The 26,199-nt window shown below is 45.9% G+C and overlaps 3 protein-coding genes across 6 annotated transcripts; 2 read left to right on the top strand and 1 right to left on the bottom strand.

The window, feature by feature from the left end:
* Positions 1–478: 478 nt before the first annotated feature.
* On the top strand, positions 479–4,724 carry PIP4P1 (phosphatidylinositol-4,5-bisphosphate 4-phosphatase 1). Of its 2 annotated transcripts, none has more exons than XM_070425845.1 (7): positions 479–751; positions 1,071–1,261; positions 1,649–1,755; positions 2,411–2,516; positions 2,699–2,751; positions 2,855–2,945; positions 3,893–4,724. In XM_070425845.1, the coding sequence occupies exons 1-7, from the start codon at positions 589–591 to the stop codon at positions 4,034–4,036; spliced, it is 855 nt and encodes a 284-aa protein (XP_070281946.1). In that variant the 5' UTR covers positions 479–588; the 3' UTR covers positions 4,037–4,724. The 2 variants fall into 2 exon arrangements, with proteins under 2 accessions (XP_070281946.1, XP_070281955.1); XM_070425854.1 differs by having other exon boundaries at positions 480–730.
* Positions 3,401–7,671, bottom strand: APEX1 (apurinic/apyrimidinic endodeoxyribonuclease 1). The gene is made up of 5 exons (XM_070425833.1): positions 7,582–7,671; positions 7,189–7,308; positions 6,786–6,979; positions 5,759–5,951; positions 3,401–5,579 (listed from the first exon to the last, which is right to left on the bottom strand). Exons 2-5 carry the CDS (start codon positions 7,244–7,246, stop codon positions 5,062–5,064), a joined length of 963 nt encoding a protein of 320 aa, XP_070281934.1. The 5' UTR covers positions 7,247–7,308; positions 7,582–7,671; the 3' UTR covers positions 3,401–5,061.
* A 314-nt stretch (positions 7,672–7,985) lies between these two features.
* On the top strand, positions 7,986–16,548 carry OSGEP (O-sialoglycoprotein endopeptidase). Of its 3 annotated transcripts, none has more exons than XM_070425805.1 (11): positions 8,030–8,293; positions 10,672–10,791; positions 10,957–11,132; positions 13,094–13,189; positions 13,324–13,373; positions 13,494–13,593; positions 15,508–15,573; positions 15,657–15,747; positions 15,974–16,049; positions 16,143–16,241; positions 16,370–16,548. In XM_070425805.1, exons 1-11 carry the CDS (start codon positions 8,179–8,181, stop codon positions 16,407–16,409), a joined length of 1,029 nt encoding a protein of 342 aa, XP_070281906.1. In that variant the 5' UTR covers positions 8,030–8,178; the 3' UTR covers positions 16,410–16,548. The 3 variants fall into 3 exon arrangements, with proteins under 3 accessions (XP_070281922.1, XP_070281906.1, XP_070281914.1); XM_070425813.1 differs by having other exon boundaries at positions 8,032–8,293; positions 13,515–13,593; XM_070425821.1 differs by lacking the exons at positions 15,974–16,049; positions 16,143–16,241; positions 16,370–16,548 and adding an exon at positions 15,875–15,965 and having other exon boundaries at positions 7,986–8,293.
* Positions 16,549–26,199: the final 9,651 nt, after the last annotated feature.

Below are 26,199 nucleotides of genomic sequence, written 5' to 3'. Positions count from 1 at the left end.
GGCCAATAAACTTGCGCCCAAGGATCACAGGACGAGGGAATGGAAGCCTCCAGCCAATGGGATGCCAATCATAACCGCAAAGAGGGAGAAAACTTTTTAATGGTGTCTTTGGACCAATAAGGAGCAATGATCATGCCCCGCTCTGGGCGCGTAACAGAGGACTCGCGGCTTCCTGACACGTGACCCGTGAGTCGGCGCTGCCCCGCCCCACCTGCTGGCCTGGAGGTAGCGCGATGGGCCGCGCGGCCAATGGCTTGCTCCTCCTCTCATCACGTGCAGCTTTTGCAGGCCCAGCGGCCTTTCGGAAGGTCATGTGACCATTGACGTTTTTGCAACGCTCCCCAATGGTAGAGAAGAGCTGCCGCCACAGGACCAGGAATTGGTTCCTTTCCACGAATGATCACCCGGCGGGGGCGGGGAGAGCCTATCACGTGCTGCGGGACAGACCAGGGCGGGGCAGGCCGCTGGTTGCGGTGCGAGCCGGGCGCGCGGCGCGCAGGCGCCCTGGGAACCCGGTAGCGGCGGTGGCTGTGGCTGCGGCGACCGAAGCCGGACCCTTGGCCGAAGCTGAAGGTGGTGGTGACGGCCATGGCGGCCGATGGAGAGCGATCTCCGCTGCTCTCCGAGCCCATCGACGGTGGCGCCGGTGGCAACGGATTAGCGGGGCCAGGCGGGAGTGGGACTGGGCCCGGGGGAGGCCTGACCCCCTCAGCACCACCCTACGGAGCCGGTAAACATGTCCCACCCCAGGGTAAGCCGGGTGGGTCCGCGGTGCTCCCGGGGGTACGCTGCGAGGCGGGAGGGGGCGGGGCCGCAGGTGGAGGGCGGGGCTCCAGCGCCAGGTGCGGAGCTGTTGCACTTGTGACAGGGCGAGGTTTTCTTCCTGCCGGATCGCCACCCGGTCTGGAAAACGGAAGGGATTTCTGAGGAAGCTGATTGCAGGGCGGGTCTGTAAGGAGCCCGAGTGTGGTCAGAAGGATTGAGGACCAGAAAGCGATCCCTGACCCCGTGGAGCATCAATGGTGGTGTCTGCGAGTGATGCCAGCCCTTGTCTTTACCTTCCTCCCCAGCATTTCCCCCGTTCCCCGAGGGACACCCAGCCGTGTTGCCTGGGGATGACCCGCCCCCCTACTCACCCCTGACCAGCCCAGACAGTGGGAATGCCCCCATGATCACCTGCCGAGTCTGCCAGTCTCTCATCAACGTGGAAGGCAAGATGCATCAGCATGTAGTCAAATGTGGCGTCTGCAACGAAGCCACCGTGAGTTACACATATATATACATATATATAATACAATATAAATATATCCTGTTTCCTGGATCCTTTTTCTGATTCCTTGATTCTAGACCCTGACCTTCAGCCAGAGCTCTACATAAAACCCAGCTTTCAGTTCCAAGGACTCTCATACAGCCCTTTCCCCAGAAGCCACTCACCAAAGCGAATGCTTACCATCCTTCACCTTCATGCCTATCCCAGATACTCGAGCCTAGTTTTCATGTGCCAGTCTCGTGCTGTATGCCTTTCTTTCATTTCTCGGTCCTGGCGAAGACTTTTATCTGTCTGATCTCTCCTCAGAAGGTGTTTTTGGAGGAAATGAGAGGAATTGGGATTAGAGGTTTGCTTACTGATATTCCCATTATTCTCTAGCCAATCAAGAATGCACCCCCAGGGAAGAAATATGTTCGGTGCCCCTGTAACTGTCTCCTTATCTGCAAAGTGACTTCCCAACGAATTGCCTGTCCTCGACCCTACTGGTAAGAGGCATCAGGTGGGGAAGGGCATCAGTGGGGAAACCTGGAAGGCCCAGAAGGGATGAATGGTTGTAGGGAATGTCAAGGTGAGAGAGCCTGGTGTTTATTTAGAACAGCGGTTCTCAACCTGTGGGTCGCCACCCCTTTGGCGGTCGAACGACCCTTTCACAGGGGTCGCCTAAGACCATCTTGCATGTCAGATATTTACATTACGATTCATAACAGTAGCAACATTACAGTTATGAAGTAGCAACGAAAATAATTTTATGGTTGGGTCACAACATGAGGAACCTTATTTAAAGGGCCAGAAAGTTGAGAACCACTGATTTAGAAGGAGAAAAGGCTAAGGACTGTTGTGCCTCTAGAATGTTGTAGCCATCTTTCTCATCTCGCAATAAAAAGATGGGGGTGAAATGGTGTACTTTAGGAAGATGGAGAGTTTTGGGGACTGGGTCAGTTATCCTGAGATAAAAGGGAAATTAGAGACCTGTAGTTAAAGCAGTGCTCTTCCTCAAGGACTCTCTGGGGTAGCATTAAGGAGCAGAGTATGTTCAATGTACAGAGAAGTAGAGGACCATAGTGAGGCAGGGAGTGAGGGGTATGAAGCGAGGGGTCCTTAGGATTAAAAACTTTTCAAACACTTCTTTCTCTTGTACAGCAAAAGAATCATTAATCTGGGGCCTGTGCACCCAGGACCTCTAAGTCCAGAACCTCAGCCCGTGGGTGTCAGGGTCATCTGTGGACATTGCAAGAATACTTTTCTGGTGAGGAGGGGTACGGGAAGTCCTGGGGGAAAACCCCAGGAGGAATCATGAATGTGTTTCTGACTTATGATATTGAATCCTGTTCCGTGAGAACCCATTTCCCACCCTCCCCTGCCCTAGGTCTCTCAAAATACATGACCCTGCTTATACTATTAATTGGTTTCTCCCTTTTTTCTCCATAGTGGACGGAGTTCACAGACCGAACCTTGGCCCGCTGTCCTCACTGCAGGAAAGTGTAAGTGATTCTGAGTGGCATCCTTGATCTGGTGATCGGGTAAGGGCTAGAGTAAAAATTACAGGAACATTTCAAACATCCATTTCTGTTTGCCTCCCCGCAGGTCATCTATTGGGCGCAGATATCCGCGGAAGAGATGTGTCTGCTGCTTCTTGCTTGGTTTACTCTTGGCAGTCACTGCCACTGGCCTTGCTGTGAGTAACTGTGATCCAACCCCTTTTATTCTTCAGCCTCATCTCTGTAGGCCAGTGATGGCGAACCTTTTGAGCTTGGCGTGTCAGCATTTTGAAAAACCCTAACTTAACTCTGGTGCCGTGTCACATATAGAAATTTTTTGATCTTTGCAACCATAGTAAAACAAAGATTTATATTTTTGATATTTATTTTATATATTTAAATGCCATTTAACAAAGAAAAATCAACCAAAAAAGTGAGTTCGCGTGTCACCTCTGACATGCGTGTCATAGGTTCGTCATCATTGATGTAGGCTAAGATTTGGGAATGGCTAACCTAAAAAAAAAAGGGAAAGAAATCAAGGGTGTTGTGTTTGTGTTTTAATGTATAGATAAGCTGAAGTTGAGGTGACTGAATAATAGTCCTCGTTACTATAGGAGTAAAGAACAGCCATCTTCTTTTAAAAAAATACATTTTTATTGATTTCAGAGAGGAGAGGGAGAGATAGAAACATCAATAATGAGAGAAAATCATCAATCAGCTGTCTCCTGCACACCCCACACTAGGGATTGAGCCCACAATCTCCCGGGCATGTGCCCTGACCAGGAATTGAACCATGACCTCCTGGTTCATAGGACAGTGCTCAACCCTTGAGCCACACTGGCCGGGCCAGCCCTCTTCTTTATGCAGAGAATAGGACAGTGGAGAAGTGGCTTAAGTTAGAAGTTGCTATTTAGGAAACCTGGTGCAATTGTAAGACATTAAGAAAAACTGGCAGATGTTTGGGATTGTGTGAGTATATTCCTGCCTAGGGGAAGGAAACTGAACTGGGTCCTTAAGCAGGTCCCTGAAGGTGGCTGCACATGGATAGGGAACAGGGATTGAAGCTTGTGTTACTGTGATTAGGGCTGCTAGAAGGTGGTGAGAGATCACAGTAACCCCATCATTCTTTCTTTTTCTTTGTCAGTTTGGGACATGGAAGCAAGCACGGCGATATGGAGGCATCTATGCAGCCTGGGCATTTGCCATCCTGTTGGCTGTTCTGTGTTTAGGGCGGGCCCTCTATTGGGCCTGTATGAAGGTCAGCCACCCTGTCCAGAACTTCTCCTGAGCCACAGGATGACCCACAGACTGTGCCTGGCCCCTCCCTGGTGGGGACAGTGACACTACAAAGGGAGCCAAGACAAAAGGCTCCCTTGGGCTTCTCTAAGAGGAGCCAAGCAGCTGCCTTCCTTTTCCCTGGGGAGTAGGAAGGAACCAGGCCCTCACCTAAGTTTGGAGGAGTAGATAAGACTGCTGCAGGCCATCTGCTTTCCTCCCAGATTGCTGTACTTAGGGTGAAGTAGGGGAAATGTTGCTCCTAAACCTGGATCTTAAAGAGATGGTCTAGCCTTGTCCTTCCTGTATGCTCCCTGAGCCATTCCTGTCCCTTATACATTCCAGGGCAGGGTTGGGGTGGGTTGCCCTGGGGGTTTCCCTCCCTCTTGTGCACCATTAGGACCTTGCTGCTATTGCACTTCACCAGGGACTGGCTCTGGCCTCAGTCCCCAGTCTCTTCTCTCCCCATTCCATGTCCTGTGGGGGTGGGGCTAACCGCTGCTTTGTACAGAACCACAGGAACTGATGTGTATATAACTATTTAATTATGGGGTATGTTCCCCATGTCCTGTGTTACCCTTAATTCCTCCTGCCAACCTTATCCCCCAGCAGTAGTATTTCACTGGGCTAGGTAGGGTTGCTGTGTTGGGGGAGGTTAAGGACTCATCCTGTGCTTGTAAATAAATAAGGTCATGACTCTGCCCTTTTCTAATTGTTAATCTGTATGTAAGACAAAAATGAGGAGGGGAATTTGTAGCTCCACAGAGGGGTAGAATACAGAGACAGCAAGGCTGAAACTATGGCTCTTTATTTTCACATGGACAGTTCAAAGGAAGTCATCAGTAGCTTGTTTAATGTAAAAAAAAAGGAAGAGAAAGCCCTCCACACCAAAAAACAAAGCCTTGGGCTTAAAGGAAGCCCATCTGTCACTAGGAGCCTGGCTGAAGGGTAACAGTGCAGAATTCTCTTGAAAGCAAAGAAGTTTTAAAGCTAATTTAGGGGCTTATTTCCCAGGCTTAAAATGATTTGGGGGAAGTATCACAGTGCTAGGTATAAGGTGATGGGACAGTGGTCACTGCCCAAAGCCTTGGAACGGATCTTGCTGTCACACAAAGCAGGTAACAGAGAATGAGACAACAGAAAGTAATCAAGGCGCCAACCAACGTTTTTGGATCGAGCATTCATCATATAGGTCCAAAAGGTATAGGCATAGGCGGTGTTGGGGTAGAGGTGCCGAAAACTATCAGCCAGTGGCACAGCCTGCAGCAATTCCCCAAAGCCTTGCCGCTCTTGTGGGGTGAAGCCAGCATTCTTTTTGTTTCCCTTGGGGTTGCGAAGGTCAATCTCTTCATGAGCCACATTGAGGTCCCCACACAGCACAAGGGGCTTGCGGGAAGCCAAGTCCTTCAGGAACTTGCGAAAGGCTTCATCCCAGCGCTGTCGGTACTCCAGGCGTACCAGACCTCGGCCTGCGTTAGGTACATAAGCTGTTACCAGCACAAATGCGTCATATTCAGCCACAATCACTCGGCCTTCCTGATCATGTTCCTCCTCGCCTGGAGAAATGAAACAGTATCAGTACAAAAAAGCATAAGGGGAAACATTTTTTTTAAAAATGAAAGTATAAATAAGCAAAGGGAAAGTAGAGAATAAAGGAATCAAGAATTGGGGCTGGGGTGAGGTATTAGCAATTAGTTTGAAAGCGTGCAGGCATTAGGAATCAGTAGGCTCTCACCAATGCCATATGAGACCTTCAGTGGGCACTGGCGAGAGAGTAGGCCCACACCACTGTACCCTTCCTTGTCTGAAGGAGCAGACCAGTACTGATGGGATAGTCCAGGCAGCTCTTGAAGTTCAGCTGGTAGTTTATTCTCTGAACATTTGGTCTCTTGCAAGCACAGGATATCTGGGGCTTCTTCCTTTACCCACTGAGTAAAATGAAAGGTATAAAAGATAGTATCAATACAGCAGATATTTATTGAATCTGCTAAGTACTAGAGATAAACAGGAGGTAGGGTCCCTGTGCATCAAGGAGTTTAACAGTCTAGCACCATGGTTGGCAAACTGCGGCTCGTGAGCCACATGCGGCTCTTTGGCCCCTTGAGGGTGGCTCTTCCACAAGATACCACGTGCAGGCGCACATACAGTGCGATTGAAACTTCATGGCCCATGCACAGAAGTCGGTTTTTGGCCTGGGCGAGTCTATTTTGAAGAACTACTGTTGATATTTGGCTCTGTTGACTAATGAGTTTGCTGACCACTGGTAGCACAATAAGCAATTAGATAACTGGTAACTAATGGAAGAAGGCTTACATGCAACCCTGTGGAGATAGTGTTTTTTCTATAGGGAGTGTCTAGCTAAGATTTTTTAAGCATTAGTTACTTATTTCCTTTTTAAAATTTATTGAGGTAATATTGGCCAATAAGATGTTTCAATAGTGCAATTATATAATATAGCATCTGTGAATTGCATTGTGTAAGCACTAGTTATTTAAAAACAAAATATGCTGGAGATAAAAATGGAGCAAGTCCAGTAAGATTTTTTTCAGTATGCTGGGGAAGAGATGAAGACATTAAACGTTTAAGGCAATGTAATGGATAGGCAGGAAATGGTTGGTATGACTTGGTGCAGCCCCTCCTTATAAAAAAAAATATAAAAAAATAAACCTGCATGGTGGGTACTAAAATGGGAAAAGGTACTTAAACCCCAAGATCATTCAATACCAAAGACTGTCTCTTTCCCCTCCTTGATTTCCACTCACATCTAATCCTTTCTTCTTAATCCAGGCTCGGAGCCCATCCACATTCCAGGAGCAGATCTTGAGGGTGGCTGATTTGCCACTGGGCGAGGTTTTCTGATCTGGGGGGTCCTCATATAGGACTGACCCCTCTCCTGCTGCCTCTTTTTCATTTTTCTTTGCTCCTGCTCCCGCCTTACGCTTCTTGGCCTCTGGTTCTACAAAATAAGTAATACATAGTGATAAAAGTTGGCGGTAACCAACTTTCATCCGGGGTTAACTATAGGCCCGCTGAGAGCCTGCAGTTGCCGCGAGTTCCTCAAACTGCAAAAATGCGGTGCGTCGGTCCGTACTTCGCGTTTATCGGATACATTAGAAGCACCACCATCACAGCCTCTAGGGAGAGGGGGTCATTTCACTCTCTTACCAATCTTGGGCTCTTCCCCGTCTTCAGCCACCGCTCCCTTTTTCCCACGCTTCGGCATCACGGAAACGCACGCCCTCCTGCACCAGGTCGCCCTGCGGAGCAGTATTTTCACCGCCTTGCCTAACGATGCAAAGAAATGGTGAAGGCAGCTAAAGCTGGGGAAAGGCTCCTCCCGAGAGCGGCGCGTTATCTCAGAATTCCTTCCCCGCCTCCTTGCGCCATAGCCCCTCACCCACAATACTAGATCCTTCCACGGTGATCTATGGACCCTCCTACGAGATCTCCCCTCAGGCCAATCGAGGGCCTTAATCAAGGGTCCCGGCTTATACCAGACGATCAGACGTCCAGAAAAGCCCTTCAGATGGGCGAAAGAACAGCAACCCGGTGTCTGACCTGCTCAAGTTGCCGCCGGGATCCTTCCTACCCGAGCACAAAGAATGGAGCACGCCGTGCCCCCACGTGGGTAACTGGCGTGGTCACGTGGCCTGGGGCATCACCGCGTAGCGCAGCAATGCCGGCGATTAGTGTGTCTGGCACCACGTGACGGAGAACCTAGGCCCGCCCTTCTCCAGAGCCTCCGGGGGACTAAGGCCCCAGCCCTCCATTCTCGGGCTGTTTATCCGTGTGCCCGCTGCGCGACTCCTCCTGCCGCCCGACCGAAGGGCCCAGCGCTGCGCAAGAGAGAAAATCAATCAGTGGAGAAGGCTGGGCTGGACCCCCGGAGAGCGGCAAAGCAGCGGATAGGCGTGCCAGGAGCGGATGCCGGCTCCGCGTCCCTGGCAGTTAGCAGGACAGGTTCCTGAAGGGGCCTTGACGGGTCGCCGTGACGACGGGGGCGGGACGGCGCGGCGAGCGGAGTTGTTAGTGCCCGTCCGTGTGCATTCGGCCGCTGAGCTGCTGCGGGCTCCTTCCTCTGCGCACGGAGCGGCGAGGCTTCCGCGGCTGCCGTGTTAGCTAGGACCCTGCGGGTGCGTCCTCCCCGCTTCGGCCATGCCCACTGTGCTGGGTTTTGAAGGCAGCGCCAACAAGATCGGCGTGGGAGTGGTGCGGGATGGCGCGGTGCTGGCAAACCCGCGGCGCACTTACGTCACGCCTCCGGGCACGGGTGAGTCGGGAACCTAAAGAGTCAGCCTCGCGCTGCCCCGCCCACCATCGTGTTCCATCGTCCTAAACGCTAGCCAAGTGGGGCGTGGAGAGCATTGTTCCCCCGTAGGGTTTTTGATTCGAGGCTGAGATGATGTGACGTTTCTTAACGTCACAAAGCTGATGGCTGTGAATCACAGGCACTTGTCCCTGGATCGTCAGGGTTCGTTCAGCTTTTAGTGAGTGCCTTTTAGGTGCTAAGGGTCAGTCGGCTGGCTGTTGGGGACAAAAATAGTTGCATACGAAAGAAGATGCGATGAGCCTGCTATGGACATCGACACGTAAACAACACTTTATGATAAATAGTATAACATACTAGTATAGATATAATAAGTTCCAGAATGAGTGTAAAGGCTCCCAGTTTCGGTGTCAGGCAGAACTGGCTGGCTTTACAATATTCATGGTCGATATGTGTTTTGGGAATTCTTTACTCTTAAAATGGGAATAATGCCTGCATCGTGGGGTCTTGAGAATCAAAGTGCCTGTCACATTACAACTTTCAATAAATATTGTTTGTAAGTTATGATGTTATATCATGCCTACCCGCTCCCAAATCACCTGTATATGTGTAGGAGAGGGCGACTGACGTGTGTGTACCCAAAAAGGCTCCCTGAGCAGCTGATGTTGTGACAGGTTACTCATTAGAAATATATGTATGTTTAGCACTCACTGTTCTAGGCATTTTAGCAACAGGAATGCAAAGATGAATTAAAGACCCAATGTTGGGAGATGCGCACAGTTGAACTGGGGAAGCTACAGGTAATCATAACGCTGTAATTGTTACATGCAGTTCTAAGTCTTTTTGCCACAAACATTGTCACTGCACAACCCATTGACTTTAAGGCAATTTTACTATAAAAGATAAAATAACTGGTTGACAGTTTGGTTAACATTTGGCAGACTTAATGTATTTCAGCTAGTTGACAGTTTGATTTCATTTCTCCATTGAGGAAATTGTTGCAGTTACTTCCATTTTTATATTAGAGAAATCATAGTCCTCATAATGGTCCCTACAGCGATGAGTAGATATGGTAATCTTCAAATAGTGGATGGTAACAACTATGTATAAGCCAGATTGCACAGTTATGTGAAAGTCAGATTGCATACTATACTGGAAAATGATAATTTATCAGTTTGCAACTCCTTTGTGAGTAATCTTCCCTCCCACCCGTCAAAACCAAAAGTTTACCAAACAATAGCAAATATAAAAGAGGCGGCTACTAATTCACAACAGTCTTCGAGAGCATTAGTTACGGTTTGGCTCAATGGATAGAGCGTCAGCCTGCGGACTGAAGGGTCCCAGGTTCGATTCCTGTCAAGGGCACATCCCGGGTTGCAGGCTTGATCCCCCAGTAGGGGGCATACAGGAGACAGCTGATCAATGATTCTCTCTCATCATCATTGATGTTTCTGTCTCTCTTTCCCTCTCCCTTCTTCTCTGAAAGCAATAAAAATATATTTATTTAAAAAAATTATTGATTTCTTTAGCTGAAACTGATACCTCTCTTAATGAAGAAAGAATTATAGTGAAAACAGAAAAATGTGATGCCAAAGGAGGAGATAAAATCAACAAGCAGGAAAAAAAAGTATAATACTGTGAACAAAAGACTTAGAAGACAATGTATTTTTATTTTTTACAATAAAGTGTTTTTAATTGTTATTAGTTTTTCATGTTCCAGTGCCCCTCTATTATTTTCCATTATTTTATCTTTTACTGTGCAATTGCCTTAAGGCCAAGTAGTTGTGCTGTGAAAATGTTTGTGGAGGAAATGCTTGTGGCAAAGATGTTACAGTGAACAGGCTCATGATGAAAATACTGGGCATGGTTAAATACAATATTGTGATCATGCACAGGGTTTGTAGGGTCACAGAGAAGATCACCAAAGGATATGAAGTAGGTGTCACTTGGATTGAGTCCTAAAGGCTGAAAAGAAGTTGGGTATGAAGAAGGGCATTTTGCAGGGGGTGGTCATGAGCCAGTGGTCGGCAAACTCAGTCAACAGAGCCAAATATTAACAGTACAACGATTGAAATTTCTTTTGAGAGCCAAATTTTTTAAACTTAAACTATATAGGTAGGTACATTGTTACTAACTTAATTACGGTACTCCTAAGGCTTAGGAAGAGCCACACTCAAGGGCCAAAGAGCCGCATGTGGCTCGCAAGCCGCAGTTTGCCGACCACGGTAGCCGAACAGACTGGCAATAGTATATCTGAGCACCTGGAAGACAGGATGGTTGAGGAGAGTGAAAGGGACTCGTCCTACTACTAAATCGCCTGTCTTGGATTGCTGTCTACCTTTTCTACCAAAAACCCCTATGATCTCTGCCTTCTGTTCTAGGATTTCTTCCAGGTGATACTGCCAGGCACCACCGAGCTGTTGTTCTGGACTTGCTGCAGGAGGCACTAACAGAGGCTGGCTTAACCTCCCAGGATATTGACTGCATTGCCTACACCAAAGGTATGGCAGGGTGAGTGGTGGGCAATGGAAGAATAGACCTAGAATTTGGCTATGTCAAAACAGCCTGCAGTTTGCCTCTGCTACCATTCACTACCTCAGCCCTATCTCATATTTCCTGCTTCCTCAATCTCTAAAGGATTCTATCTCCCATTTCAATCTCCCTAGGCCCTGGCATGGGTGCCCCACTGGTTTCTGTGGCTGTTGTGGCCCGTACTGTGGCCCAGCTGTGGAATAAGCCATTGCTAGGAGTGAACCACTGTATAGGCCACATTGAAATGGGCCGCCTCATCACTGGAGCCACCAGCCCAACTGTGCTGTATGTCAGTGGAGGAAATACACAGGTATTTAGAATGCTCCACCATTTCTTCTTAATTTCTAAGGAACTATTACCAGCACCTTTCATGCTCTACCTGAGTGGCAGGGACTACAAGAACAAAGCTGGGCTCATTTGAACCTAAACTGTGGCACATTAGAAAATTCACAATACAGTTTGTAACACTGCAGATTTGGGCAGGATAATCAAAATAAAATTACTTTTATATACAAAGATAAGGAATTTCCTTAGAAAATGAAAGAATGGTAAGGATTGAAGCCCTCAGAATAAAGGATTTTCAGTGTCATTATTCTGAAGCTAATTTTTGTACAGATCTTAGCAATTAAAACTAAAGGGCACTACACGATTTGTTTCTTTATGACAATTAAGTGCTTTGTTTGCATTACTGGTAGAAATATATAGAAGTTGTTATTTTAAGGGTGTAAAAATATAAGTAATTTTTAAAAAACTTTATAAATGGTTGAAGATACTTTAAGTTTATAGGGAAGTCATAGTTGTTTGGGATGCCTTATAAGACCTTTTTAGGTTGGGATTGGAGAACTCCAACTTTTTTTCCCAAAGAACACCTGGTGGAGTTATTGTCAGAAATAGACATTGTCTCCAGCCTATGAAAGGCTTATGTTCTAAAACTTCATTGTGTGAAATAGTTATTAAAGATGAAGCACACATTCCCACGAAAATAATGTGAGAACTTTAACAGTTAGAGGGCACGTAGCTGTTTGAGGCCTGAAGGATGACATGCAAGGTTAGGGACTTGGGGTGTGGAAAGTAGCAGTGGAGGCTTACAAGAGTTAAGAGGCTTAGGGTTCATTTCCTGGTCAAAGGCACATACCTCTGTTACAGGCTCAATCCCTGACCCTGATCAGGGCAGGTGCAGGAGGCAGCTAATCGATGTGTCTCTCTGTGTGTGTCTCTCCCCCTCCCTTTCACTCTCTCTAAAAAAAAATTTTAAAAATGGAAAACTATCCTCGGGTGAGGAGTAACAAAAAAAAACAAAAAAAACAGGAAGAAGAACAGAGGCAAGAAAATTTCCTTCCCCTTTTGTCACTAGCCTTTTTTTTTCTTTTTCACCTTCACCCGAGGATATGTTTTTATTGATTTTTAGAGAGGGAAGGAGGTGGGAGGAAAGAAAAAGAAAGAAACAAACGTCAACCGATTGTCTCCACTGGGGACCGAACTCATAACCTAGGTATGTGCCTTGACCAGGAATTGAACCCCCAACCTTTTGCCGCTCGGGATGACGCTCCAACCAACTAAGCCACCCAGCCAAGGCTGTCACCAGCCATTGACAGCAGAGTAAAATCTACATCAGAATGCAAGGAAATCCTGAGCAGCACCAGGGGGAAAGAGACTTCTCTGGTCCCTAGGAAACACTCACTGCCAAAAATATGAAGCATATGTGTCAGTGGGTGCTATGTTTCTGTGCTAGAAGTTGGTCACATAGGAAGAATGGACATAAGTTGATTGCCAGGGTTGAGTTGGATCAGCCATCAATCTGACCCAATATGGGATTTTTGAGGTGTTTTTTTTTTGTTTGTTTTTTTGTTTTTTTACCATTACCTCTTCTCATGTTTACAAATAGTACTGCTCTGATAGGATACTCTAAAAGTACTCTGGTTCCCTGTCTTAAGCAGGAAAGCCTGTTCCTTAGTCTGTCCCCCGTCAAGACTACTTTTAAGGGATATGTCAGGAATCTCCAAGCTAGAAAAATGTATTTAAGTGACAGTTTGCTTCTGCCCTGATCATCTTTTATAGATTAGGAATCTGCACTGGGAATATTCAAGGTATATGTGAGCTTCTCAGATAAGAGCTGCAAAAAATATCCACTCAGGGTTTGGCAAAGCACTTTCTATTTCTTATTGGACGCTCTAGTGGCCATGTTGATCCTCCTCTGCTGTATTGTTCCCCAAAGCCAACTGCTCCTCTTTACAGACTTGAGGTTTTCATGGACATCCTCATCACCCTTAGGTGATTGCATATTCAGAACATCGTTACCGCATCTTTGGGGAAACCATCGATATTGCTGTGGGTAATTGTCTGGATCGTTTTGCTCGAGTGCTGAAGGTAAGCCATTGGGCTGCAGAGAACATAAGGTGTGGATGACTTTTGGGGGAGCCATGGAAATAGAGGGAGAAAGTAGTAAATTCACTTCTTATGCTTCCTGGATATCTGACTGCATCGTCTTTTTTATCCGCTAGATTTCCAATGACCCAAGTCCAGGCTACAACATTGAGCAGATGGCAAAGCGGTAAGGGGCCATAAGGTGGAAGGAGGCTGGCTGGTGGGGCTTCTGGTATTTTCTTATATATAATTAATGAGGTTTGGGAGGGGCTTCGGAGGGTGAGCAGCCAGCTGACTACAGGCTTAGTCCTCATGTACTCCCACATAGAGGCAAGAAGCTAGTTGATCTGCCATACACTGTGAAAGGAATGGACGTCTCATTCTCAGGGATCCTGTCTTTCATTGAGGTGAGTGTGGAAGAGGTGAGAAGATGGGCACTTGCATGCTTTTTAATAAAGCATATCTGTTTTGCTCACCATTGTATTTCCTGCATATAGCATAGTACTGGCCCATATTTGATGCTGAATAAATTCACTCAGCAAATATTTATTGAATTAGAGGCCCTGTGCACGGATTCATGCACGGGTGGGGTCCCTCAGCCTGGCGGGTGATCAGAGCCATCTCGCCCAGTCGGATCGGGCAGATGGGACCCAGGGAGGGCTCCAGGGTGTGTCTGGCCCTCTCACCCCAGTCCACATTGGCCGGACCCCAGCAGCAAGCTAACTTACCGGTTGGAGCGTCTTCCCCCTAGAGGTCAGAGCTTGCATTCTAACAGGAGATGGATAAAGGAACAAAACAAAAAGGGAAGAAAGAGGGGAAAATAATAAAATATAAAGGGTTGCATAGTGGTAAGTGTGATGAAGAGAAATGCAGCAGGGTACGGGAGGGGTAGGGGGTGGTGCCAGGGCAGGTATTCATAATTATTGAATCTTGAATGAATGCTGCCCATTCTGTAGTTTGGTGCCAATGAAGGACAAAGTGTGTGGTCAATTGAATTGTGGTGAAACCTGGTGATCCTCCAACTGCACGAATTTTTATTCTCATGGCGTCTGCCAGACCATTGTTCATTGTTTTATCTGTTTCCCCACCATTTTTTTTCCTAATTAAATTTATTGGTCGACATGATCATACAGGTTTCAGGTGTGGCTTTCTATGTTACAAAAATCTGTATTTTGCACTGTGAGCCCAGCACCTAAGGTCAAACCTTCTGTCACCATATATTAGGACCCTTTTCTCTCCTCCCCTTCCCCTCCCCCTGGCAACCACCACAGTGCTGTTTGTGTGCACAAGTTTCAGTTTTATATCCCACATATGAGTGAAATCATACAGTTCTTAGCTTTTTCTGACTTATTTTTTTATCTTTTTTAAACTATTTTTTGAATTTTCTTTATTGATTAAGGTATTACATATGTGTCCTTATCCTCCCATTGCTCCCCCCGCCCCCCACTCATGCCCTTACCCCTCTGGTGTCTGTGTCCATTGGTTATGCTTATATGCATGCATACAAGTCCTTTGGTTGGTCTCTCCTCCTTAACCCCACCCTCCCCTGCCTGAGGTTTGACGGTCTGATCGATGCTTCTCTGTCTCTGGATCTGTTTTTGTTCATCAGTTTATGTTGTTCATTATATTCCACAAATGAGTGAGATCATGTGATATTTATCTTTCTCCAACTGACTTATTTCGCTTAGCATAATGCTCTCCAGGTCCAGCATAATATTCTCAAGGTCCATCTATGTTGTTGCACATGGCAGCATTTCATTCTTTCTTATGACTGTGTAGTATTCCATTGTGTATATGTACCACATCTTCTTTATCCAGTTTTCTTTGCTCTTTGGTTGTTTCCATATCTTGACCACCATGAATAATGCTGCATGAACATAGGGTTGCATATATCTTTGTGAATACATGATTTTGAGTTTTTCGGGTATATACACAGGAGAGGGATTGCTAGGTCATACGGTAGCTCTATTCTTAATTTTTTAAGGAATCACCAGACTGCTTTCCATAGTGGTTGTATGGTTGTACCAGTCTGCATTCCCACAGCAGTGAATGAGGGCTCCCTTTTTTCCACAACCTCTCCATCACTTGTTATTGCTTGTCTTGTTGATAACAACCACTCTAACAGGTGTGAGGTGGTATCTCATTGTGGCTTTGATTTGCATTTCCCTAATTGCCAGTGGGGTTGAACATCTTTTCATATACCTATCGGCTATTCGTATGTCATCGTGGGAGAAGTGTTTTCAGGTCCTCCGCCAACTTTTTGATTGTGTTGCTTGTTTGGTGTCGAGTTTTATGAGTTCTTTTTCCCCCTTTAATTATAGGATGTAGCCCAGCGGATGCTGGCCACAGGCGAGTGTACTCCTGAGGATCTGTGTTTCTCCCTGCAGGTAACGGAGTAAAAAGCTGGGACAGAAAGCTGGGGCTAAGTTGGGATTCCCTCTGATGTTTTCCCCTTGTCTGTCCCCCACAGGAAACTGTGTTTGCAATGCTGGTAGAGATCACAGAGCGGGCCATGGCACATTGTGGCTCCCAGGAGGCCCTCATCGTGGGAGGTGTAGGGTGTATGTATCATTGGGCTCTTTCCTATTCTTGGGCATGTGCATCTTCCTCCTGATGTTTAAATCTGAGGGTTTGGGGAAATTACCAGTTTTATTTCTTATCCTATGCTTCCTAATCCTTGCCCCCTAGGACCCGTACTTCACTTTCCTAATTAAATGCACATGCGGCATACAGCTAGACTGGAGAAATGGCTAAACTAAGTTAACCCTACCCACCACCTCGTCATAGGTAATATGAGGCTACAGGAAATGATGGAGACAATGTGCCAGGAACGTGGAGCCCGGCTTTTTGCCACAGATGAGAGGTAAAGGTCCTTGTCCTTTCTTGATTTTTTTCTCCAATTACTGTAGTTTTCTACTTTCAGACCTCAAATTTCATATCTCTGTTTCCTTCCCAGATTCTGCATTGACAATGGAGCCATGATAGCCCAGGCTGGCTGGGAGATGTTTCGGGCAGGACACAGGACTCCCCTCAGTGAATCTGGGGTCACGCAGAGGTAAGTACCCCCTTGGAGGGAGTAGATAGCAAAAATCAGCACATCAGAGGGTCCAGAACCATGAGAGCAGAGAAGAATGGAAGATGTTAAAGGATAGCCATCCACCAAGTTTTTCCTATTTTTCACAGGTATCGGACAGATGAAGTAGAAGTCACCTGGAGGGACTGACAAGGTGAACAGGATCAGAGTAGATAGTGCCCTAGTGGAGCCCATTATCTCTATCCTGATGGGAGTCCTGGCCAGGCTATGGACTCCCCATCATTTGAACCTCAAGGTGACTCAGCAATAAAATATTTTTGGTTTTGTATTTTGGTAATTGGCTTGTGTTTTGGAGGAACCATATGGAAATTGTTGGTGGTGGTGTGAATGGATAAGGAAGCAAAGGTCAGAGCAGCGTAGTCTTGGGGGTTGCTACTCTGAAGCAAAGATTGAGAGGATATCTTAGGCCCCCTTCTAACATCCCCTTAATAGTGGTATCATAACTAATATTTTAGTTTCAGGCTTTGTGCTAACTGCTTTACATTCATCGTCTCATTTAAATTCTTTGACATAGGTGCTCAGGACTTCCTTCAAAATAGCCTGGAGCCAGGTCAATTGCATACTAATTTATAACTCAAGAATAAAACTGCCCTGCCCTGGCCAGGTGACTCAGTTGTATGGAGTGCCATCCTATACACAAAGGTTACATGTAGGCTCGATTCCCTGTCAGGGCACATACCTAGGTTGTTGGTTCGATCCCTGGTACAGGAGGCAACCGATCAATGTTTCTCTCCCTTTCTCTCTCTCTAAAATCAATGAAAACATATCCTCTGGTAAAGATAAAAAAATGAATAAAACTGTCACTCCTACATGCAGGCTTGAAGGGGGGCCCCAGGTACACAAATCTTGTGAGAATTAATATCGTCATGCCCTTTATCTTGTTTATGTCACTCACCATAAGAAGTCCCAAACTACCGAGTCATCTCTCATCTTTTAGACTAATAACGATTACTCTTCACCCTCTTTTTTGTCCCCATCTACCTTCCTCTCCTAACTTCTGGAATCCTTTTGTGCTCTTTTCAACTAATGGCCAGTTACTAACAAAATTCCCTATACCCTTAGCCTCTCCTCTGAATGTTCCCTTTACATTCCTGCTCTGAGCCCTGCTTTCTCCTGAGGACTCTGCCTCTGCTACCACCTCCAATGGTGGTGTTTTCTCTCACATGCTTTGTACCACTGGGCCTAGAGGCAGTGAAGTTTTTCTCATTCTTCCTTACACCATTTTTAGACTATTCTCTCTTATCCATAACACTCTTCAACTTTGAAACACTTGTCATTCGGATTATACCATGCCAATACCACTCCTGTCATGGATCTTGATCTCAGTATCCATGTGGATTAACTTTCTAATGCTCTGGTCTCTCAGTTTTTTGCTCCTTTGGTGATCTTATCCCCTTCAGCCATTCATTCCCTTGGTCATATTCTAGACCTACAACCACTTCATAAGTCATTCCCAAACATCCCACTCTCCCACTATTATCTCCAATCTTTCCAGTTTATTCCCTTTAGTGCACTGAATCCAACAGTTCATCCTTTCACCAAGACCTATAATCCATTGATCTTCCTTTCCACTGACCTCATCCCCTCTGTGTCTTCATTTCCCTCCTCCATCTAAATTTTAATTACAAGCACTTTGTTGCAAACACCTCACTTCCCTTGCCTCTCTCTGTAATAGTCAACTCTTCACCTACTTTACGCCTAGACCCATGCAGCCGAAAAGAGTGGCAAAAGGTTGATTTGTCTTACTTTAAATCCATCACCATGAAACTTAAGTGAGTCCTTAGACTACCTAGCAATATTCCCTGCATCTCCAACATCTCCCCTCATTCTCACTCTTACTTTGGTTCCTATTTTAATGAGAAAATAGAAACAATCAGAAAAGGTTCACAAGCTCCCACCACTACATTTAACCATCTCTCAGTGCATGCACCCTGTATACTCTGCTTTTCCTCCTGTTACTGTGTACCAGTGGTTGGCAAACTCATTAGTCAACAGAGCCAAATATCAACAGTACAACGACTGAAATTTCTTTTGAGAGCCAAATTTTTTAAACTTAAACTATATAGGTAGGTACATTGTTATTAACTTAATTAGGGTACTCCTAAGCTGGCCTTTGCTAAAAACGTCCTCAATCTGATGGAGGTACATTCACTGAGGTCGACCCCTTCCAACTCTCCCATCCACACTCGTCTTGTATACTTGTTTTGTCTATCTCCTTTCCGAAAACCGACTTCTGCGCATGGGCCACAAAGTTTCAATCAGCGCCCGCACGTGGTATTTTGTAGAAGAGCCACACTCAACGGGCCAAAGAGCTGCATGTGGCTCACGAGCCTCGGTTTACCGACCACTGCTGTATACCAGTGGTTCTCAACTGGGAGGCAGTGCTACTGGCCAGTGGCCAGGGATGCTGCAAAATATCCTACAATGCACAGAACAGCTCCCTACACAAAGAATTATCTGGGCAAAAATGCCATTGGTGTCAAGGTTAGGAAACCCTGCTCCTCTCCAAAAACCTGAGCAGTACAGTCCATCCTCTAGCTTTTAGGGACGCCTCTCAACAATTCTCTCTCCTTTTCTTTAGTCAGTATTTCCTTTTCTTTCCTGGATCTTCCTATCAGCACACAAAGATGCTATCATTTTTCTCATCTTACAAGTACATGAACCCCTCAACCCCATTGCCACTTCCAATAGCTTCCCATTTTTCAGTAAAAATCTTAAAAGTTGTCTCCAGTTCCTCTCCACCAATTCCCTATTTAGTTCATTCCACCAAGACTGTTCTTATCACAGTCACCAATGACTTGGACAAATCTAAAGGCACATTCTGTTCCATCTTACACAAGCTGTCAGCAGCATTTGACTCCCTCTGAAACATTTTCTTTACTTGGCTTTAGGACATGTGCTCTTGTTGCCTCCTAGCTCACTGACTACTCTTTCTTAGTTTCACTTGCTGGTTTTTCCTGATCTCTACAACCTAGTAACTCTAGGGTTCAGTCCCTGGATCGCTTCTATACACATACCTGCAGTGATTTCATTCAGTCTTTTTTTAAATGTTAATCTTTTTTTTCTTTTTTTTTTTTTTTTTACAGAGAGGAAGGGAGAGGGATAGAGAGTTAGAAACATCGATCAGCTGCCTCCTGCACACCTCCTACTGGGGATGTGCCCGCAACCAAGGTACATGCCCTTGACCGGAATCGAACCTGGGACCTTTCAGTCCGCAGGCCAATGCTCTATCCACTGAGCCAAACTGGTTAGGGCTGTTAATCTTTTTTTAAAATATTTTTTTATTGATTTCAGAGGGGAAGGGAGAGGGAGAGAGATAGAAACATCAATGATGAGAGAGAATCATCGATACGCTGCCTCCTGCATGCCTTCCACTGGGGATTGAGGCTTCAACCCAGCATGTGTCCCAGATCGGAATTGAACCTGGGACCCTTCAGTCTGCAGGCCAACGCTCTATTCACTGAGCCAAACCAGCCAGGGCTCATTCAGTCTTTTATATTAAGACCATTTTAATGTGGATGACTCCAATTTTTTAGCTCCAACCTGGACTTCTGTCCTGAATATCTAGTTACCCATTGACACCTGGATTTCGACGACATTTCAAATTTGACATGTTGAAGTTGAACTTTTCTCCCAACTTACTGCTGCAATCTTTCCTATTTCAGTTAATAACAACTTCTGTGTCACAGCACCTTGGTATTATTTTGACACCTCTCTCATCTTCTCCAGTTTATCAAATCATGTTGACTTTACCTTGAGAATATATCCAGAATCCCACTTCTTTTCACTTCCCCTGCTCCGACCCGAGACCAAATCAGAATTACTGCAGTAGCTGGTCTATCTGCTTCGACCATTGCCCACTTACAGTCAGTTCTCGACACAGCAACCAGAGTGAATAGTGTTAATATGGAAGGCAGATTGTGTCACTCTTACACTCGAAACCCTCCGTGTTTTCCTATATTAGAGTAAAAACCAGAGTCCTTTAAAGTCTCTGAGACCTTTCATGAGCGGTCCCACCCTTCCCCACTTATTGCTTGACCTTGCTTCCTGCTACTCACCTTGCTCACTTTGCTCCAGCAATATTGGCCTTTTTGTTTTTCTTCAACACCAAAGGTGTGCCCACCCCTCAAGGTCTTTATATTTCTTGCTCCTGCCTGGAAAGCTCTTTCTCCAGGTGTAGCTTACTACATCAGAGTCTAAGTCTTTGCTTAACTTTTTCTTCGTCTTTTAGTGAGGCCTTCCTGACAACCCTACTTAAAATTGCACTCCTTCAACACTTTCTAGCTCTCTTCCCTGTTTTATTTCTCTTCATAGCACTTATCACCTTCTAATCTAGTGGTTTTACTTATGATCATTGCTTGTCTCTTCCCATTAGAAGATAAGCTCTCAGGATGATCACTTCGCGAGGTATATGTCTAATCACTATGTTGTACAGCAGAAAGTAATATAATATTGTGTGTCAACTGTAAATGAGAAATAAATTAAAAAAAAAAAAAAACTCCATGAGAGGAGGGGACTATCTTATTTTATTCATTGCCATATTATCTTCCAGTACTTAGAATGGCCATTCAATTAGTATTTGCCGAGGGATGAATAAGTTGATGGGGAAGTAAAGCAAAGAGATCATCAAAGGACTGTAAAGTAAGACAGGCAAAAATAAAATAAAAAAAGAATTGGGATTATATGAGCTTGGGAAAAGAGTAAGTTTCTGATTACTTACTAAGTAGAAAGTAGTAATAAACACTTTTAGTTACAAAGAAGAGATACATAAATGGGTTGAAAATGCATTAAGATAATGAAGTTTAAAATCAGAAACTTTGGCATGGAAGATAGAGTGTTCAGGATACAAGTAGAAAGAAGATAAATTTCCCTAGAATATATTTGAGAACAGGCATGATCTCTGCTTCTCTAGGCTTGGGCAGTTAATTTTATAATTGGGAGTCAAGTGAGTTATTAACATTTGCCTTGGGAATTTATGTGTAATTTTTTTATTAATATTATGGGGTAGAATAGATCTTGAAAGGAGGACCTTTGGCACTGTAAGTAGGGGCATTCTTACTTTAGCAAGTTTTGGGTGCTTGCTTTATTTTTGGAATGTATTTTTATTGATTTCAGAGAGGGAGAAAGAGATAGAAGCATCAATGAGGAGAGAGAATCGATCAGCTGCCTCCTGCATGCCACCTACCGGGGACTGAACCCAGTAATTGAGCCGTGACCTCCTGGTTCATAGGTTGACACTCAACCACTGAGCCACCTTGGCTGGACTGGGCTCTTGGTTGAGGCTTCCCAAGAATAGTCTTAACATTTGTGGAGCCAAGAGACTAAAATCATGGCTTTGTGAGTCCTAAATTATGGGTTCCTCCTCCTAGCTTAGTCTCCTGAGCCTCCTACAGGCTCAGTGTGTCCTGCTGTTTAACAGGAACGAAGCAGTGGGGGTTGTCAGGCCTCAGGGCAGGCTGACTGAGGGAGTTCGGGTGCTGTTCCTCAGTTTAGCCATTGGACTAGCCCTATCCTAGCATCTATGTCCTGCAGTTGGGAATTTTCCCAGACTCACATGACTGAGGGCAACACCTGGAGGAAACACTGCCATAGGACTTCATGAAGACGCATGTGCCACTCCAATCACATGGCTAGGAAGAAAAAGCAGAGGACAAGGTAAATGCCATTGTCAGTCCCTATTCTACAGCTTCTCTTTTCCCTCAGCCAGTACTCCCACTGCAGTCCTGTTTCATCAGATTCCGGCTCCTCCTCCCCCTCTCTTTATTTGCCAAAATATTCAGTGAAAGTGTAGCTTATCTGACACTTACTTGTTCCTTTAGGTACTTAGCTATGAAGAAGGAGGAAAGAGGAAGAGAAGTGTTGCGGGTGGGGAGTTGGTCCTGACCACATCTCTTGAGGTTTGCCTGTGAGCTCAGGTAGTGGGCACATGTTGGAAGCCAAGCCTGAACCTTGCGAGGACGAATGTATCCTAGGGCAAGACAAGAGAGGAACTGGACATTTTGCCTACATTTCACAGCTTTTTCTGTCCTTTCGTCAGCAACAAGTGGCCCAGTACTCTCTCCTTCCCTTCCCATCTTCTGTATTTTAGGCCATAACCTTGGGTTTTTGTGTCCTGCTCACTCCTGGTGTTTCTCCTCCAGCTGCTCAGGGGGACTTCTCACAAAAACTCTTACAGGGCATCCCATTTTTCCTTGGGAGCCAGTAAGTAGGAGATCAGCACAGTCAGCCTTCTGACTATAAGAGAGCAAGTGGGTAGCCTCCAGCCCCCCCCACCCCCACCTCCCCCTGCCTTCTAGGGACAAGGGAGCAAGCTGTGATCGCCTCGGAAGTGGGAGAAGGCTATTGGGTGCTTTGTACATGCAGCTTGTTCTTGAGTCCTCCCTCAACTTTATATCCCTACCCTCCCTTTCCTGTTCTCCTCTGGAACTTGCAGAAGAGTTGAGGCTTTTTAGGGAGAATCCCTACCTCTATCATCACTGAACCAGTACATGTCCCCTGTCCACTGGCCCTGCTTGGACTGGAATGGGATTTGAGGCTGCCAGTGTAAAAATACTACCCAAGAAGAGAGAGGACAAGAATAAGACACATTCCTTATCCAGCTTAGCAATTGCCCCCAACTCAGTATCAGACCTTCCCTCTCCAAGAAGAAAGCTGTTGCTATGCCAGAGAAATGTCATGTAGCTTCTTTCACATTCCTTTTTGTGTTCACTTTACTGGATTCCTTGCTCTTCTCTTCCTCACTCCCCAACTCTATTTCCCCTAAAACAGGATCAGTTTTACAATTGGTTTCCTCTCCCTTCTGAAAACCCATTCCTGTGGTATCCAGAAACCTTGGATTTACTGCGAAAGGTAGGGGTATAACAAAAAATGTTTTATTGCATCCTTCCTGGAGCCCACCCAATCAATTACCCAAGTGTAAGCTATTTAAATGTGTGCTATTATTAATTGCTTCTCTGCCTTTGGCTAAGATTGAGTATAGATGTACACTATTATTAGAATTGGAGTACTTTCAGCAGCCCTGTTCTGGTATTGGGTCATAGCTGACCACACTCCAGCTCACCCTCACCCTGCTACTATATTTCTTCATCCACATTCCTGCCACCTGAATTTAGGAGGTAACTTTAAAGCTTTCCCCCATTCCTAAGGTTTCAGGAGAACTTACTATAACAGGTAGGAACTCCAAAGCAAAGTTCATTTTTCTCACATTGTGTTACCTACGACTCGTCTTGGTAACTAAATAAGTACACTTACCTCCCATCACACTGTCTTTGACAGCCAATTTCTACACCAATTTTGACACCTTATCCTTCACTTAGGCCCATCCCTTTTTGACACACTTTGATGATGTTGGATAGGCAGGCTTAATCCCTGTGGCATCCTTATGAGGCAGACATCATAGTTGTAGTCAAAGTCCTTTATTGGGAAAAAGAGATTAGGAATAAGAGCTGAAGAGAGGGGAGCTCCCCTTCCTGGGGACACAGGTACTGCTTGGCAGCTGGAGGGAACAGGGCTTCACCATGATTACATTTCCTCTTCCCCTGGTTCCTGACCATTTCTAAGCCCATCTTCACCTCTCTGTGCCCTCCACCCTCCACTTGCTATAACATGCCAACACAGTCTTCCACAGCAGATATCAGCACCTCCTGCCAATTTTGCTTTTATTCCAAGACTAGTACATTGGGCTTCAGCTGACCCAAGTCTGTGATGTGAAAGGAGAGGCAACGAGGGAAGAAGGAGACGGGGTGACATTGGGCACAAGGTAACAAAAAGTGATGCAGTTCGGCAGGGTGACTTGCATGAGGCTTTGGGCCCTAGAACACAGCCTGGCGTTAGATATGACTATATAGAATGAATGAATCTTCCAGTCATTTAGCCAGTTGACATAATTCTTAGAACTTGAATGCCTTGGGCTCCTAAGAGGGGGAGGCAGAAATGTAGGCTGTGACTGTCCCTTCCTTAAAGCATCCTTCTACCAACCCTCACTACTCTCTGAGTTCTCTGAACTCACTCGCTGACCTGTTGATCTGCCCACCCCTTTTTCTTCCCTGTACTTAGTCCCCCCCCCCACCCCCCCACCCCCACTGAGAGTCCTTTCTTCTCTTACCAAGACCACATTCCCACAGATTACAAGATTCATGTTCTTGTGAAGACCTGCACAAAATCACCAGGGCTGGAGAACACCTGCCCTGTCCCAAGGGACAGCAAGCTCCCTGGCACCAGAAAAGTATGTCATATGTGATAGAGGCCCAAGACTACAAGCTGCATGTGAAATGTTGCCAATTAATTTTTTTTAATTATAAATGCTGTGCAACCTGAACCAAACTCATTTGAAGGCAAGATCCAGTTCAGAGGCTATCAGTTTTCAAACCCTGGTCTAGAGACTCCCTCACCGGAAGTTCTTGACATGGTCCTCGTGTTGATCAGGCTCACTGAGTAGGACGGTGCTCTTTCTCTTTTCATCACTTATACCCTAGCACCTCAGAGAGGCAGAAACCAGGACACTAGGTTATTCTGCATAGAAGGCAGGAGTGGAGGCCTTACCGATGGAGGTAAGAAAGTGTGGTCCACATGATGACAAAGAGGGTTCCTTTGGGGAGAGCTGGCGCAGGGTTCTGATAACAAAAGTTGAACCATTAATGAAGAGGAAGAATATGCTTTATGCCTGGACATCCTTCTCACCTTGAGGTCCCCAGAGATATTGGTCCCAATGAATACCCCATGGCTAAGGAGAAGATGGGAAACATACCAAAGAAACTGCCTTCCAGACCATGCCATTATTTTCCAAGAAAATGCTTCCAACATAAAAGTGCAGGGGGAAAAGATGGAGTTTTGAGGAGTATCTCTGGCTTCCCTTCATTCAGCCAAGATTATTACCCCTCTACTCAGTTTAGTGCCAGTAACTTAGGTGATGGTGGGAAGAAGAAGGGGATTTTGCAAACTAGCCAGCCTAGGAACTTACAGTCTTCGAGTGGCCTGATGGTCAGTTTGCAAATTGAATACAGAATCAGAAGTCAAGGGGTCTTTTCTGAAGAGGTTTGGGCTAATGAGGTCCCTGCTCCAAGGGGAGGCATTCGTTCCCTGTAGTGCATTTCTCATTTCTCAGCCATCTTCCCACTATCTCACCTTGGTACCCAAAGAAGCTAGTGGCTGGGGTTTGTGGGAGGAATGTTGCAAGCTGGTAGCTGATAGAGGAGGATAAGGAAGAAGATAATTTGGACCTGAAATACCACAAGTGAAGAAAAAAAAAAGAGAAATGTGAGAGGAAGGAAAGGAGTAACAATCTACTTCACCTCCTTTCTTTCTTTGTCCCATCTTCACTCTCCCCTCCTTTCCCACCAGTCTTTTCCATGAGTGTGGCTAAATGGGAGTCCTTTTTCTTCTTGCCTCAAACAGCAGTGTCCCATCGCATTCCAGGGGGGTGAATCTCAAGAGTATAAGTATCTGGAAGCAAGAAACAGAATTTCTCATCTGGTAGTCTTATCTGGTGCTCATCCCAACAGAGCCTCAGAATGAGTCCTACTTTCCCCTTGAAGAACTAACATGAGGAGTTTCTTCCAGCAAAACTGTCCAGTTTCAGATCTGGGCCCCTGGAAATCTGCTCTGCCAGCTACACACACATACATACAAACGTACATCTCCTCACATTTGGCCCCTCCCAGATCTGTGCAGATCTCAAAGCCATCCCCTCAGCCTTCTCCCCATCCTCCTCCCCGACCTTAATTCCAGCGCTTGCCTTAGACTCCCATGCCCAGAAAGGTGGTCACAGTCACCATGCCCACCACCTGCAACTCATTTTCGGAATCCATGTGTCACAGCTGCACCTGATACTTCTAGAAGTGCAGAACACAGAGGTTGGGGTCATAGAGACTTAACTGACCAATTTGATGCCTCCATCTGATTCTTAAAATGACTCACCCAG

The sequence above is a fragment of the Myotis yumanensis genome, unplaced genomic scaffold, assembly GCF_028538775.1.
Source record: "Myotis yumanensis isolate MYYU_CA2020_CCGP unplaced genomic scaffold, mMyoYum1.0.hap1 SCAF_1, whole genome shotgun sequence".
NCBI classification, from domain to species: Eukaryota; Metazoa; Chordata; class Mammalia; order Chiroptera; family Vespertilionidae; genus Myotis; species Myotis yumanensis.
The sequence above is the reverse complement of the archived record's forward strand: the minus strand, read 5'-3'. Positions and strand labels throughout refer to the sequence as shown.